This window comes from Scyliorhinus canicula, chromosome 11 (genome assembly GCF_902713615.1).
Source record: "Scyliorhinus canicula chromosome 11, sScyCan1.1, whole genome shotgun sequence".
In the NCBI taxonomy this organism is placed as follows: domain Eukaryota; kingdom Metazoa; phylum Chordata; class Chondrichthyes; order Carcharhiniformes; family Scyliorhinidae; genus Scyliorhinus; species Scyliorhinus canicula.
The window spans coordinates 14605603-14618984 of NC_052156.1; the positions used below are offsets into that span (position 1 = coordinate 14605603).

The 13382-nt window shown below is 50.3% G+C and overlaps 1 protein-coding gene across 1 annotated transcript in view; it reads right to left on the reverse strand.

Moving 5' to 3' along the window:
• The window catches only part of LOC119973637 (ubiquitin-like modifier-activating enzyme 1 Y), a 354147-nt gene continuing 340765 nt past the window's right edge, over positions 1-13382 (reverse strand). The window contains exon 23 of the mRNA XM_038812018.1: positions 1-977. Coding sequence (XP_038667946.1) covers positions 842-977 — 136 coding nt within the window. The 3' untranslated portion in view covers positions 1-841. The remainder of the gene's footprint in view (positions 978-13382) is intronic.

The window sequence follows — 13382 nt, forward strand, 5'->3', positions numbered from 1 at the left end:
CCAAGCAGATACGGGGAGAATGAGTGCCAACGCCACACAGTCAACCAAGGTTGGATTCAAACCCGGGTCCCTGGCGCTGTGAAGCAGCAATGCTTAACCACTGTGCCACCGTGCTGCCTTAAATTTAGTGCCAATTATTACTGAGTGAGGCTGACACGAGTTAGATTGACTCGTGACCAATACACAACGGAGTTGAGATTGTCCCAATTCATGCCACTTGGCAAGCTTGCAGGGAACAAAAAGAAAGATACAGAGGATGTATTCATTCCCACAGTCTGGGTTGGATTCAAATCCAGATCCTAGAATGAAACAGTTGGGCTGCTTAGATTTTCTGCTCTTTGTTATTTTAGAAGGGACTGCCACCAGTCTTCAGGACAATCTGAAACATGGGCTTCTGATTCTGTCCACAGTCTATCACTTTTTAATGATAATTAAAGTGGCTGCACACGCCAGTGGCATCTTAAGTCATTAGTGGTGGTGATTAACTGGATCATTACCATCAGAAAAATGTTTTTGGGAGAGAAAGTTCAGTAGCATTTGAAAATATCCAAGCTGGCTCTGGGTCACTGTCCGTGTGTAGTTTGCACATTCTCCCTGTGTTTGTGTGGGTTTCACCCCTACAACACAAAAGATGTGCAGGTTAGGTGGACTGGCCACGCTAAATTGCCTCTTAATTGGAAAAAATAAATTGGGTACTCTCAATTTATATTTAAAGAAAATATCCAAGCTTTGTAATGTTGATAGGCCAACAATGCAGAGGTTTCTATAAGGCTATCGGAAAGTAGTGCAATTGTCTGGGTGAGACGGGCAGGGTGGAGATCCCAATGCCCCTATGGTTTCATCAGATCCGGTAGTAAACAGTGGGAAAATCAACATCTTCTTCACCTTCCTCAGAATTACAGTCTATCTCAATCTTTAGGGCCTTCACATGTTCCTCGATCTTTTTCTTACTGAGCTTCGCCACGATCTCTGACAATCTGAAAAGAAAGAGGCAAAATGTCAATAGTGCTTATTTTATGATTTCTCATTAATAACTGTATGGCATTAAGACGGGGCTGGTTTAGCACACTGGGCTAAATCGCTGGCTTTTAAAGCAGACCAAGGCAGGCCAGCAGCACGGTTCGATTCCCGTACCAGCCTCCCCGAACAGGCGCCGGAATGTGGCGACTAGGCGCTTTTCACAGTAACTTCATTGAAGCCTACTCGTGACAATAAGCGATTTTCATTTTCGTTCACTTCATTTATTGCCCATCCCTAATTGCCCTTCAACTGAGTGGCTTGCTGAGCCATTTCAGAGGCATCAAGAGTCAACTGCATTGCCGTGGGTCTGGAGTCACACGTAGGCCAGACCAGATAAGGACAGCAGATTTCCTTCTCTAAAAGGACATTAGTGAACCGGATGGGTTTTCACTCCAGTCATGGTTTCGTGGTCAGCATTAGACTTTTAATTGCAGATTTTTACTGAATTCAAATTTCACCATCTGCTCTGGTGGGATTTGAACCCGGTCCCCAGAGCATTGCTCGGGGCCTCTGGATTATTAGTCCAGTGACAGTTCACTATCTCGCCAACCCCCCCTTAATAGGGTTGGGATTTTCGGGCCATGCCTGCCGTTGGGGTCTTGTAGTCAAATCGAAAATTAATGGCCTTCTGGCTAGCCAACCACATCCTCCGCGGTTAGTCTTGCCAAAGCGGGACTGACACCGCCAACTACTGATTATTCTGATTATTTGCCGATACCACATACTATTCTATTCAGATAATGTGCCCTTGTTACGATTCAGTTGATGCAAATAGGGTGGTTTATTTCACTCTGTAAGAGGCAATTTTTTTTTGTGATCATTACTGGACAGTTCATTTGCAAGGTAAATTTCTGTATCCTGTAACTGTATCTGAACTCATAACTTTAGAAAGACACTTTCCTCATCATAAGTCTGATTTCACTTGGAACTACCAGTTTAGAGAAGATTTAATCCCTTCAATTCAAGTTGCATGTGAATCTATGTATTCCATTGATCTTTTCTCTACACCCTAGATATGACTGTAACATTAACATTCTGTAGTCTCTCCTTCCTTCCCCACGTACGGTATGCGTTCTCTGTATCGCATGTAAGAAACAATAATTTTCACTGTATACTAATACATGAAAATGAAAAATGAAAATCGCTTATTGTCACAAGTTGGCTTCAAATGAAGTCACTGTGAAAAGCCCCTAGTCGCCACATTCCGGCACCTGTTCGGGGAGGCTGGTACGGGAATTGAACCCGTGCTTCTGGCATTGTTCTGTGACATGTGACAATAATAAATCAAGTCAAACTCATAGAATCTGTACAGTACAGAAGGAGGCCTTCAGCCCATTGGGTCTGCAGCACCGCACATATGCCCACTCCCTAGCCCTATCCCCATAACCCTATAACCCCATCTAACATGCACATCTTTGGACACTGAGGGGCAATTTTAGCATAGCCAATCCACCTACCTGCACATCTTTGGGCGTGGAAGGAAACCAGAGCACTCGGAGGAAACCCACGCAAACATGGGGAGAATGTGCAGTCACCCAAGGTCGGAATAGAACCCGGGTCCCTGGCGCTGGGAGGCAGCAGTGTTAACCACTGTGTCACCACACATGCAATAAAGTGTATCATGGAGTTCACCTGACCCACAACTTTTAATAGATTGTGGTATGGGGAGCACATGGCCCACTCTACAGGTGTGGTACAGCAGAAATGGAAAAGTAATTTTAAAAGCAAAACAATGTTTATTCTATGAATTCAAGTTAACTTTTTTAAAACATACAGTGAACATCTTAGCAACCATTAATTCAAATACAACCCCCAAAGAATACAACACTAGTAATCCTTAATAACTTCCCAAACAACATCCAGACAAAAGAAACACCTTTTAACAGAAGCACATTCACTACTGAGAATATTTCTGAATTCACCAAATGTTCAAGAAATAGTCTTTTGATGGCAGAGAGAACAGCAGTATACCTGCTTTGTCTGGCTTCAGCTCCAACACTGAAAACAAAACTAAAACACATCCTGCCGCAAACAGCCTAAAATGAAAATAAAAAGCTGACAGACAGCCCAGCTCCACCCACTCTCTGACATCACTGCAGTAATAAACACCCAATTCTTAAAGGTACTCTCATATAACTCCCATCAGATGAACAATGGCTCCCAAGGGGCTGGTTTAGCACAGTGGGCTAAATAGCTGGCTTGCAATGCAGAACAATGCCAGCAGCATGGGTTCAATTCCTGTACCGGCCTCCCCGAACAGGTGCCGGAATGTGGCAACCAGGGGCTTTTCACAGTAACTTCATTGAAGCCTACTTGTGACAATAAGATATTATTATTAAGTTTCTTTGTGCTTCAGATTTCCTAAGCATTTCCCCATTTAGAAAATAGTCTATGTCTCCATTCCTCCTTCCAAAGTGCATAACCTCACATTTTTCCACATTGTATTCCATCTGCCGCTTGTTTGCCTACTCTCCTAGCCTGTCCAAGTCCTTCTGCAGCCCGCCTACTTCCTCAATGCTACCTGCCCTCTGCATGTCTTTGTATCATCTGCAAACTCAGCAACAGTGCCTTCAGTTCCTTCTTCCAGATCGCTAATGTACATTGTGAAAATTGTGATCCAACACCGACCCCTGAGGCACATCACTAGGCACTGGCTGCCGTCCTGAAAAATACCCCTTCATCCCCACTCGATAAAAGCAAATTACTGCGGATGCTGGAGTCTGAAACGAAAGAGACAATGCTGGAAAATCTAAGCAAGTCTGGCAGCATCTGTAGGGAGAGAAAAGAGCTAACATTTCAAGTCCGATGACTCTTTGACAAAGAATCATCGGACTTGAAACGTTAGCTCTTTTCTCTCCCTACAGTTGCTGCCAGACTTGCTGAGATTTTCCAGCATTTTCTCTTTCCTTTATCCTCACTCTCTGCCAGTCAGCCAATCCTCTATCCATGCCAGGATCTTACCCTTAACACCATGGGCTCTTAAGCTTATTTAACAGTATCCTATGTGGCACCTTGTCAAAGACTTTCTGGAAATCTAAATAAATCATGTCCATTGGTTCTCTTCAAAGAACTAAAGTCCTCTGATGACTTGGGGATTCTAAGAGCAACTGACAATGAAAATCCAAAAGGTTACACATACCTTTATAAATCATCTGCGTTTTGGCGTTATGGGCAAAAATGAAGGGAAGAGCAAATCTAGAGGCTATCAATATAAGATAGTCACCAAGAATCATATAGCGAATTCGGAAGAACCTCTTTTACTCAGAGAGTGGGGAGAGTATGGAACTTGCTGCCACAGGTAGTAGCTGAGGTGAATAATACTGATGCACTCAAAAGTACACTAAATACTAACATGAGGGAGAAGGGAAAATAGGTTTTTGCTGATGGAGTTAGATGAGGAGGGGACAGCACGGTGGTGCAGTGGTTAGCACTGCTGCCTCATGGCGCCGAGGTCCCAGGTTCGATCCCGGCCCTGGGTCACTGTCTGTGTGGAGTTTGCACATTCTACCCGTGTTTGCGTGGGTTTCGCCCCCACAACCCAAAGATGTGCAGGCTAGGTGGATTGGCCACGCTAAATTGCCCCTTAATTGGAAAAAATGAATTGGACACTCTAAATTTATTAAAAAGATGAGGAAGAGGGAGAGGAAGCTTAAGTGGACTTTAAACACCAGTATGGACTGTTAGGGCTGAATGGTCTGATCCTGCGCTATATATTCTATATGATTCTATACCATTATATTTTGTATTTGGTAAGGACAATAGCTTGCATTTATATAGCATACCCTACAGCAACGTAAATAAAAATGGAATGCAGAGTCAATGAGATGGGAGGGCTGACCAAATGTTTTAAAGAATTTAAAGAAGGGTCTCAAAGGTTGAGAGAATAGATAATCAAAACTCATTAGTTTGCAACATGTTGCTTTGTCAAATTATTTTTAAAGATAAATTTAGAGTATCCAATTAATTTTTTCCAATTAGGACAACTTAGCGTGGCCAATCCACCTACCGTGTACATCTTTGAGTTGTGGGGGTGAAACCCACGCAAACACGGGGAGAACGTGCAAACTCCACACGGACAGTGACCCAGAGCCGGGATCGAACCTGGGACCTTGGCGGCGTGAGGCAGCAGTGCTAACCACTGCGCCACCGCGCTGCCCTTTCGTCAAATTATTTGATAGAAACTTCTAAATTAAACCATAAGACCATAAGACATAGGAGCAGAATTAGGCCACTCGGCCCATCGAGTCTGCTCCGCCACCCAACCATGGCTGATATTTCCTCATCTCCATTCTCCTGTCTTCCCCCCATAGCCCCTGATCCCCTTATTATTCAGCTGCATTGAATCCGATGCTAAGTTTTCAATGGTCCAATTAAAATTTGTTTGCTTAACGGACTAAAATAAGATTTTAAGTAGGTGCCATTTCATGGGTCTCAGTCAGGAAATTTGCCTATTATTTGACTAATAACCCTTTTCTCAAGTGTATCTATGAATGTTATGTTCTTATTAAAGGCACATCATTTTAAACACTGAGTACAATAAGTGGGTTATTTCCTCCCGTTAAACACGGAAAAGGACAACGGCATGCTAATTGGCACCCAGCACAAAGCTCTGTTCCCCCTTGACTGATTCCATCCCACTATCTCCTGTCCTTGGTCAATGTCTTCAGCTGGGCCAGAATGTTCGCAACCTCAGCGTCCTATTTAACAGGGCTGAGCTTCTGATCCTATATCCTCCCTTTATAAAGTCCACCTACTTTTGCCCACAGAGCACAAGCCTCTGCCCATCTGCAGGTGAAAGTCTCAGTCACGTTTTTGAAAGCCCTTGAATTCACCATCCCAATGTTTTCCTAACCAGCCACCTGTCATGATATGCATTCATGCACACAATGAGATAGACAGGCAGTGACAGCCACCCAGTACAGCCAATCAGCACACAGGACAGAACACAACCAATCACCAGGCAGAACACTAGAAGGTGGTTTCCCACTATAAAACGCACAAGGCATCAGCACTCTACTTCTTTCCACTGGTGACAACTGTAGTGACAGTCAGGGTGTATATATCAGTTAGCACCTTAGTGGCTCAGAGCTAGTCTGGTCTAGTTAGCTATAGTAGCTTAGGTTGGTAGAGTGTCAAACCCACAGCGAACTATGTGCACTGCTTAACAAGTTCAATAAAGCGTATTGAACGAAAATCAATGTTTAGGGTCAACTTTCAAGTACAACTGCATCCAGTTGCAGTCTGTGTTACCCCAGGGTGATTAACACAACACCACCCATCTTCAAAACCTTGAGATTATCCAAATCTCTGCTGTACGTATGCTAATCCACACCACTCTGGTCAAGATCTCCGCCCCCCCCCCCCCCCCCCCCCCCCCCCACTCCCTCTGTAACCTTTTCCAGCCCGACAACCCAAGTAGAACTTTCCATTTTTCCAACTGAAAATGAAAAAATGAAAATCGCTTATTGTCACAAGTAGGCTTCAATGAAGTTACTGTGAAAAGCCCCTAGTCGCCACATTCCGGCACATGTCCGGGGAGGCTGGTACGGGAATCGAACCGTGCTGCTGGCCTGCTTGGTCTGCTTTAAAAGCCAGCGACTTAGCCGAGTGAGCTAAACCAGCCCCTGGCTAAACCATCCCCTGACTGGTTCTCTGGCCTCTTGCGTAACAACCGCTCCCACCCCCACTATTGACAGTTATGTCTTCAGTTATCTCGATCATTACCTCAGGAATTCCCTCCCCAGGCTTCTCTGCCTCTACTTCCTTTAAAAAAAAACATTTTATTAAGGTATTTGTAATTTTATTTTATTTTTAAAAAATAATTTTTATTAAGATTTTCACAAAATATAAACAACAAAACAATATTAACAAAACAACCATGGTACAAACCCAAGAACAACAACCACCCAACTACAAAGGCAACTACAAAAACAAAACAAAAAAGCAAACAACAAAATGGAAAGAGATAACACCCGCCACATCCAACAAACCCATGGACACAATTCTCCCTCCTACCGAACCAAACGCCGCCCCCCCCCCCCCCCCCCCCGCCCCCAGGTTGCTGTTGCTGCTGGCCTATGTTCCTACCGTTCCGCCAGGAAGTTCAGGAAAGGCTGCCACCGCCTAAAGAACCCCTGTACTGATCCCCTCAGGGCAAATTTCACCTTGTCCAATTTAATGAACCCCGCCATATCATTGATCCAGGCCGCCACGCTTGGGGGCCTCGCATCCTTCCACTGAAGAAGAATCCTCCGCCGGGCTACGAGGGACGCAAAGGCCAGGACACCGGCCTCTTTCGCCTCCTGCACTCCCGGCTCCACTGCAACCACAAAAATTGCGAGTCCCCAGCCTGGCTTGATCCTGGATCCCACCAGCCTCGACACCGTCTTTGCTATCCCCTTCCAAAACTCCCCCAGCGCTGGGCACACCCAAAACATATGGGTGTGGTTCTCTAGGCTCCCTGAGCACCTAGCACACCTGTCTTCGCCCCCGAAAAACATACTCATCCTCGTCCCAGTCATGTGGGCCCTATGCAGCACATTGAACTGTATGAGGCTAAGCCTCGCCCAGGAGGAGGAGGAATTCACTCTCTCAAGGGCATCCGCCCACGTCCCTTCCTCAATCTCCTCACCCAGCTCCTCTTCCCATTTACCCTTCAGTTCCTCCACCGAAGCCTCGTCTACCTCCTGCATTACCCGGTATATGTCTGAAATCCTCCCTCCTCCAACCCACACCCCCGAGAGCACCCTGTCCCGTACCCCATGTGGGGGCAACAAGGGGAACCCCTCCACCTGCCGCCTGGCAAACGCCCTAACCTGCATGTACCGAAACATGTTCCCCGGAGGGAGCCCAAACTTCCCCTCTAACTCCCCCAAACTCGCGAACCTCCCCTCCACAAACAGGTCCCTCAACCTCCTAACCACTACCCTGTGCCAGCCCAGAAATCCGCCTTCAATGTTCCCTGGAACAAACCGATGGTTCCCCCGTATCGGGGCCTCCATCGAGCCCCCCACTTCTCCCCTATGCCGTCTCCATTGCCCCCAAACTTTGAGGGTAGCCGCCACCACCGGGCTCATGGTATACCTCGTTGGAGGGAGCAGCAACGGCGCCGTTACCAGCGCCTCCAGGCTCGTGCCCACACAGGACGCCATCTCCATCCTCTTCCATGCTGCCCCCTCCTCGTCCATTACCCACTTACGCACCATTGCTGCGTTGGCAGCCCAATAGTACCCACAGAGGTTGGGCAGCGCCAGCCCCCCCCCCCTATCCCTGCCCCGTTCCAAGAACACCTTTCTCACCCTCGGAGTCCCATGCGCCCACACAAATCCCGTAATACTCCTGTTAACTCTCCTAAAAAAGGCCTTCGGGATAAGGATTGGAAGGCACTGGAACAGGAACAAAAACCTCGGGAGCACCGTCATCTTAACGGTAACATATCCCACCTTTTGAACTCCTCCTCTATCTGCTCCACCAACCTTGTGAGGTTGAGTTTGTGCAGGGCCCCCCAGCTCCCAGCCACCTGGACTCCTAGGTACCTGAAGCTCTTCCCTGTCTGCTTCAGTGGGAGCCTACCAATCCCCTCCTCCTGATCCCCCGGGTGCACCACAAACACCTCACTCTTGCCCAGGTTGAGCTTATACCCAGAGAAGCCCCCAAATTCGCTGAGAATCCTCATCACCTCCGGCATCCCCCCCCCACCGGGTCCGCCACATACAGCAACAGGTCGTCCACATAAAGCGACACTCGATGCTCCTCCCCACCCCGCACCAGCCCCCTCCAGTTCCCTGACTCCCTCAACGCCATGGCCAGGGGCTCAATTGCCAACGCAAAGAGCAAGGGGGACAGGGGACACCCCTGTCTCGTCCCCCGGTACAGCCGAAAGTACTCCGACCTCCTCCTATTCGTGGCTACACTCGCCATCGGGGTCTCATAAAGCAACCTCACCCAACGGACAAACCCCTCCCCAAACCCAAACCTTTCCAACACCTCCCACAGATACCCCCACTCAACCCTATCAAAGGCCTTTTCCGCATCTAATGCCACCACTATCTCCGCCTCCCCTTCCACAGCCGGCATCATAATAACGTTGAGGAGCCTTCGTATATTAATATTCAACTGCCTTCCCTTCACAAACCCCGTCTGGTCCTCGTGAATGAACCCCGGCACACAATCCTCTATTCTTGTGGCTAAGATCTTTGCCAGCAGCTTGGCGTCTACATTGAGCAGCGAGATCGGCCTATATGACCCACACTGCAGAGGGTCCTTGTCCCACTTCAGGATCAAGGAAATCAGCGCCCGTGACATAGTTGGGGGCAAAGCCCCCCCTCCCTTGCCTCGTTAAAGGTCCGGACCAACAGGGGGCCCAACAGATCCGTGTACCTTTTATAAAATTCGGCCGGAAACCCATCCGGCCCCGGCGCCTTCCCCGACTGCATGCTCCCTATCCCTTTAACCAGCTCCTCCAGCTCAATCGGCGCCCCCAGTCCCTCCACCTGCCCCTCCTCCACCCTCGGAAATCGCAGCTTGTCCAAGAAGCGCCCCATTCCCCCCTCCTCCACCGGGGGTTCGGACCGGTACAGTTCCCCATAAAAGTCCCTAAAGACCCCATTAACGTCTACCCCCGCCACACCACCTTCCCAACTCTATCCGTCACTCCCCCAATCTCCCTGGCCGCGTCTCGCTTTCGGAGCTGGTGTGCCAGCATCCTGCTCGCCTTCTCCCCATATTCATACACCGCCCCCTGTGCTTTCCTCCACTGAGCTTCCGCCTTTCTGGTAGTCAATAGGTCGAACCTGGCCTGAAGGCTACTACGCCTCTCCCCCAGCAATCCCTCCTCCGGAGCCTCCGCATATCTCCTATCCACCCTCACCCTCTCCCCTACCAATCTCTCCCCCTCCCTCTGCTCCCCCCCTCTCCCTATGGGTTCGGATGGAAATCAACTCCCCTCTAATCACCGCCTTCAATGCCTCCCAGACCGTCCCCACTTGGACTTCCCCGTTATCGTTGGCTTCAAGGTACCTCTCGATACAGCCCCGGACCCTCCCGGCCACCTCCTCGTCCGCCAGCAGCCCCACCTCCAAGCGCCAGAGCGGACGCTGGTCCCTCTCCTCCCCCAACCCGAGGTCCACCCAGTGCGGGGCATGATCCGAAATGGCAATGGCAGAGTATTCAACATCCTACACCCTCGAAACCAGCCCCCTGCTCAGGACAAAAAAATCAATCCTAGAATAGGCCTTATACCTGTGGGAGAAAAACGAGTACTCCCTGGCCCTTGGCCTCGCAAACCTCCAGGGATCCACCCCTCCCATTTGATCCATAAACCCCCTCAACGCCTTAGCCGCCGCCGGCCTCATACCCGTCCGGGACTTGGATCGATCCAATGGGGGATCCAGCACCGTGTTGAAGTCCCCCCCCATGATCAGGCCCCCCACCTCCAGGTCCGTATTGCGGCCCAACATGCGCCGCATAAACCCCGCATCGTCCCAATTTGGGGCGTAAACATTCACCAACATCACCCGCTGCCCCTGCACCTTACCACTCACCATCACATACCTCCCGCCACTGTCAGCCACGCCTCAAACGACACCCTCTTTCCCACCAGGATCGCCACCCCCCGATTCTTCTCATCCAGCCCTGAATGAAATACTTGGCCCACCCATCCCTTCCTCAGCTGAACCTGGTCCGCCACTTTCAGGTGTGTCTCTTGGAGCATGGCCACATCAGCCTTCAGCCCCTTCAAGTGCGCAAACACCCGGGCCCATTTGACCAGCCCATTCAGTCCCCTCACATTCCAGGTTATCCGAGGGCTCGCTGCCCCCCTCCCCTGCCGATTAGCCATAACCCATCCCCTGCCCACCACTGGTCAGCGTCCCCTGCTCGGCCTGTTCCCCACGGCGGCAACTCCCCCCCCCCCTCCCCCCACCCCCGGCACCCCCTGCATACTCCAGCTCCTTCCTGGCCATTTCAGCAGCAACCCGGTACACACACACCCCCCCCCCCCCCCCCCCCCCCCAGGCTAGGATCACTCCTAGCCGCGCTCCTCCCTCCATAGCACTCCCGTGAGCCAGCTAACTTCTGCTGACCCCGGCGACTCCTGCCATACCTCCGACTCCTCCCCACGTGGGACTACTCCTCCTCCTTCGTGCCCATCAGCAGGCCCTACCCCCCCCCCCCCCACTCTTGCGCGGGAAAATAACAGCCAGCAAAGCCCCGCGCTTCTCAGCCCCGCCCCCATCATCCCACAGCGCGGGAAAACCAGAGAAAAGCCCGCGCTTTCGCCCTGCCCAACCCCGCCTCCTCTAGGGTGACTCCCATTGCCGGTCCCCACCACCAGCTCCCCGCACTCCCAGTTTACCTCCCTGCCCGAACCCGTCCACCAGACCCATACAAAAAGACATAACGACATCTCCCCACCCACCCTAAAGCCAACACAGATCTTGCATTAAACAGAGAACCCCCCACTCCAGAGCAAAAATTAAACACAATACATTATCATACAAAAACCCCCATCCTTGACCCTCAGTTTGAGTTCAGTTTCTCGGCCTGCACAAAGGCCCACGCCTCCTCCGGGGATTCAAAATAATGGTGCCGGTCCTTGTAGGTGACCCACAGACGCGCCGGCTGCAACATGCCAAACTTCACGCTCCGACTGTGGAGCACCGCCTTCGTCCGGTTGAACCCGGCCCTCCACTTAGCCACCTCCGCACTCCAGTCCTGGAAGATCCGCACCTCCGTGTTCTCCCACTTGCTGCTCCGCTCCTTCTTGGCCCACCGGAGCACGCACTCTCGATCAACGAACCGGTGAAACCGCACCAACACCACCCGCGGCGGCTCATTCGGCTTGGGGCTCCTAGCCAGAATTCTGTGACCCCCTCCAACTCCAGGGGCCCCTGGAAGGACCCAGCTCCCATCAACGAGTTCAGCTCTTCGAACCGCTCCTGCCACTTTTTATGGAGCGCCTCGTGCATCTCCACCTTCCCCGCGACGGCCACGGCCTCATCCTCCCTTTCGGAGGCCTGCTGCTGCAGCTCCTGGATCGCGGCCCCCTGGGCCGTCTGAGCCTCCATCAGCTCTCTGGTGGTAACCTTCAACGACTCCAGCAGCTCCACCTTAAGCTCCTGGAAGCAGCGCAGCAGAGTCTCCTGCTGCTCCTGCGCCCACTGCCTCAGCTCCTCGAGGGCTCCGCCGGCCGCCATTTTGTCTCCCTTCCCCCGCTTTTCCAGGGGCGCTTCCACTGCTTTACTGCTCACCCCACTCCTGGTCCGGACCATAGGACCCTAGGGATCTACTCCAGACCCCTTCCCACGTCGGGATTCGTCGAAGAAGTTCCGTTGGGGGCCCTGAAAAGAGCCCCAAAGTCCGTTTTTAGCGGGAGCTGCCGAACGTGCGGCTTAGCTCCGCATAGCCGCAACCGGAAGTCCGGTATTTGTAATTTTATAATAATAACAGTAACAACAACAGTAAACAATGCAAATCCAAATATAAACATATTGCATAAATTATCTCCATCCCTAACAAGTCCCTCCTATCCTAAACAGAAAATAACCTAACTTCCCCCCCCCCTTAAATTTTTTGCCTCTGCTGACAGTTAATGTTCCCCGAAGAAGTTGACAAACGGCTGCTACCTCCGGACGAACCCGAGCATTGACCCTCTTAGGGTGAACTTGATTATCTCAGTAAGAAGTCTTACAACAAACACCAGGTTAAAGTCCAACAGGTTTGTTTCAAACACTAGCTTTCGGAGCACTGCTCCTTCCTCAGGTGAATCACTTTAACCTGGTATTGTAAGGATTCTTACTGTGCTCACCCCAGTCCAACGCCGGCATCTCCACATCTTGATTTTCTCAAGACTGAGAAACCCAGCCATGTCGCTAACCCAGGTCTCCGATCTCGGGGGCTTTGAGTCCCCCCGTGCTAACAGTATCCGTCTCTGGGCTACCAGGGAGGCAAATGGCTATATTTGCCCCACAGTAATAGTTGCTAAATTTCAGCAGCGCCAGCTCACCCTCCCCTCGACTACGCTCCAGCAACACTTTCTTCACTCGCGGGGTTTTATCCCCCCCAAACGTCCTTTTTTTATAATAAGTCCCTTACTACCTACTTCTTGGGCCAAGCTTTTGGTCAATAATCTTAATATCCCCTTCGTTGGTTCAGCGTCAATTCTTGTTTGATTATGCTCGTTGTGAAGCCCCTTCGGAAAGGTAAAACGTTCTATAAATGCAGATTGCTGTTATGAGAGACTGTAATCTAATCAGAAGGTTTGGATGGGTTATGCACAGATTAATAAATGCCTGGGATTGAGATTACAGATTTAATCAAGGGCCTAAGGCAGTTTTAATCAGAGAGTGGTTGAACGATTGAGA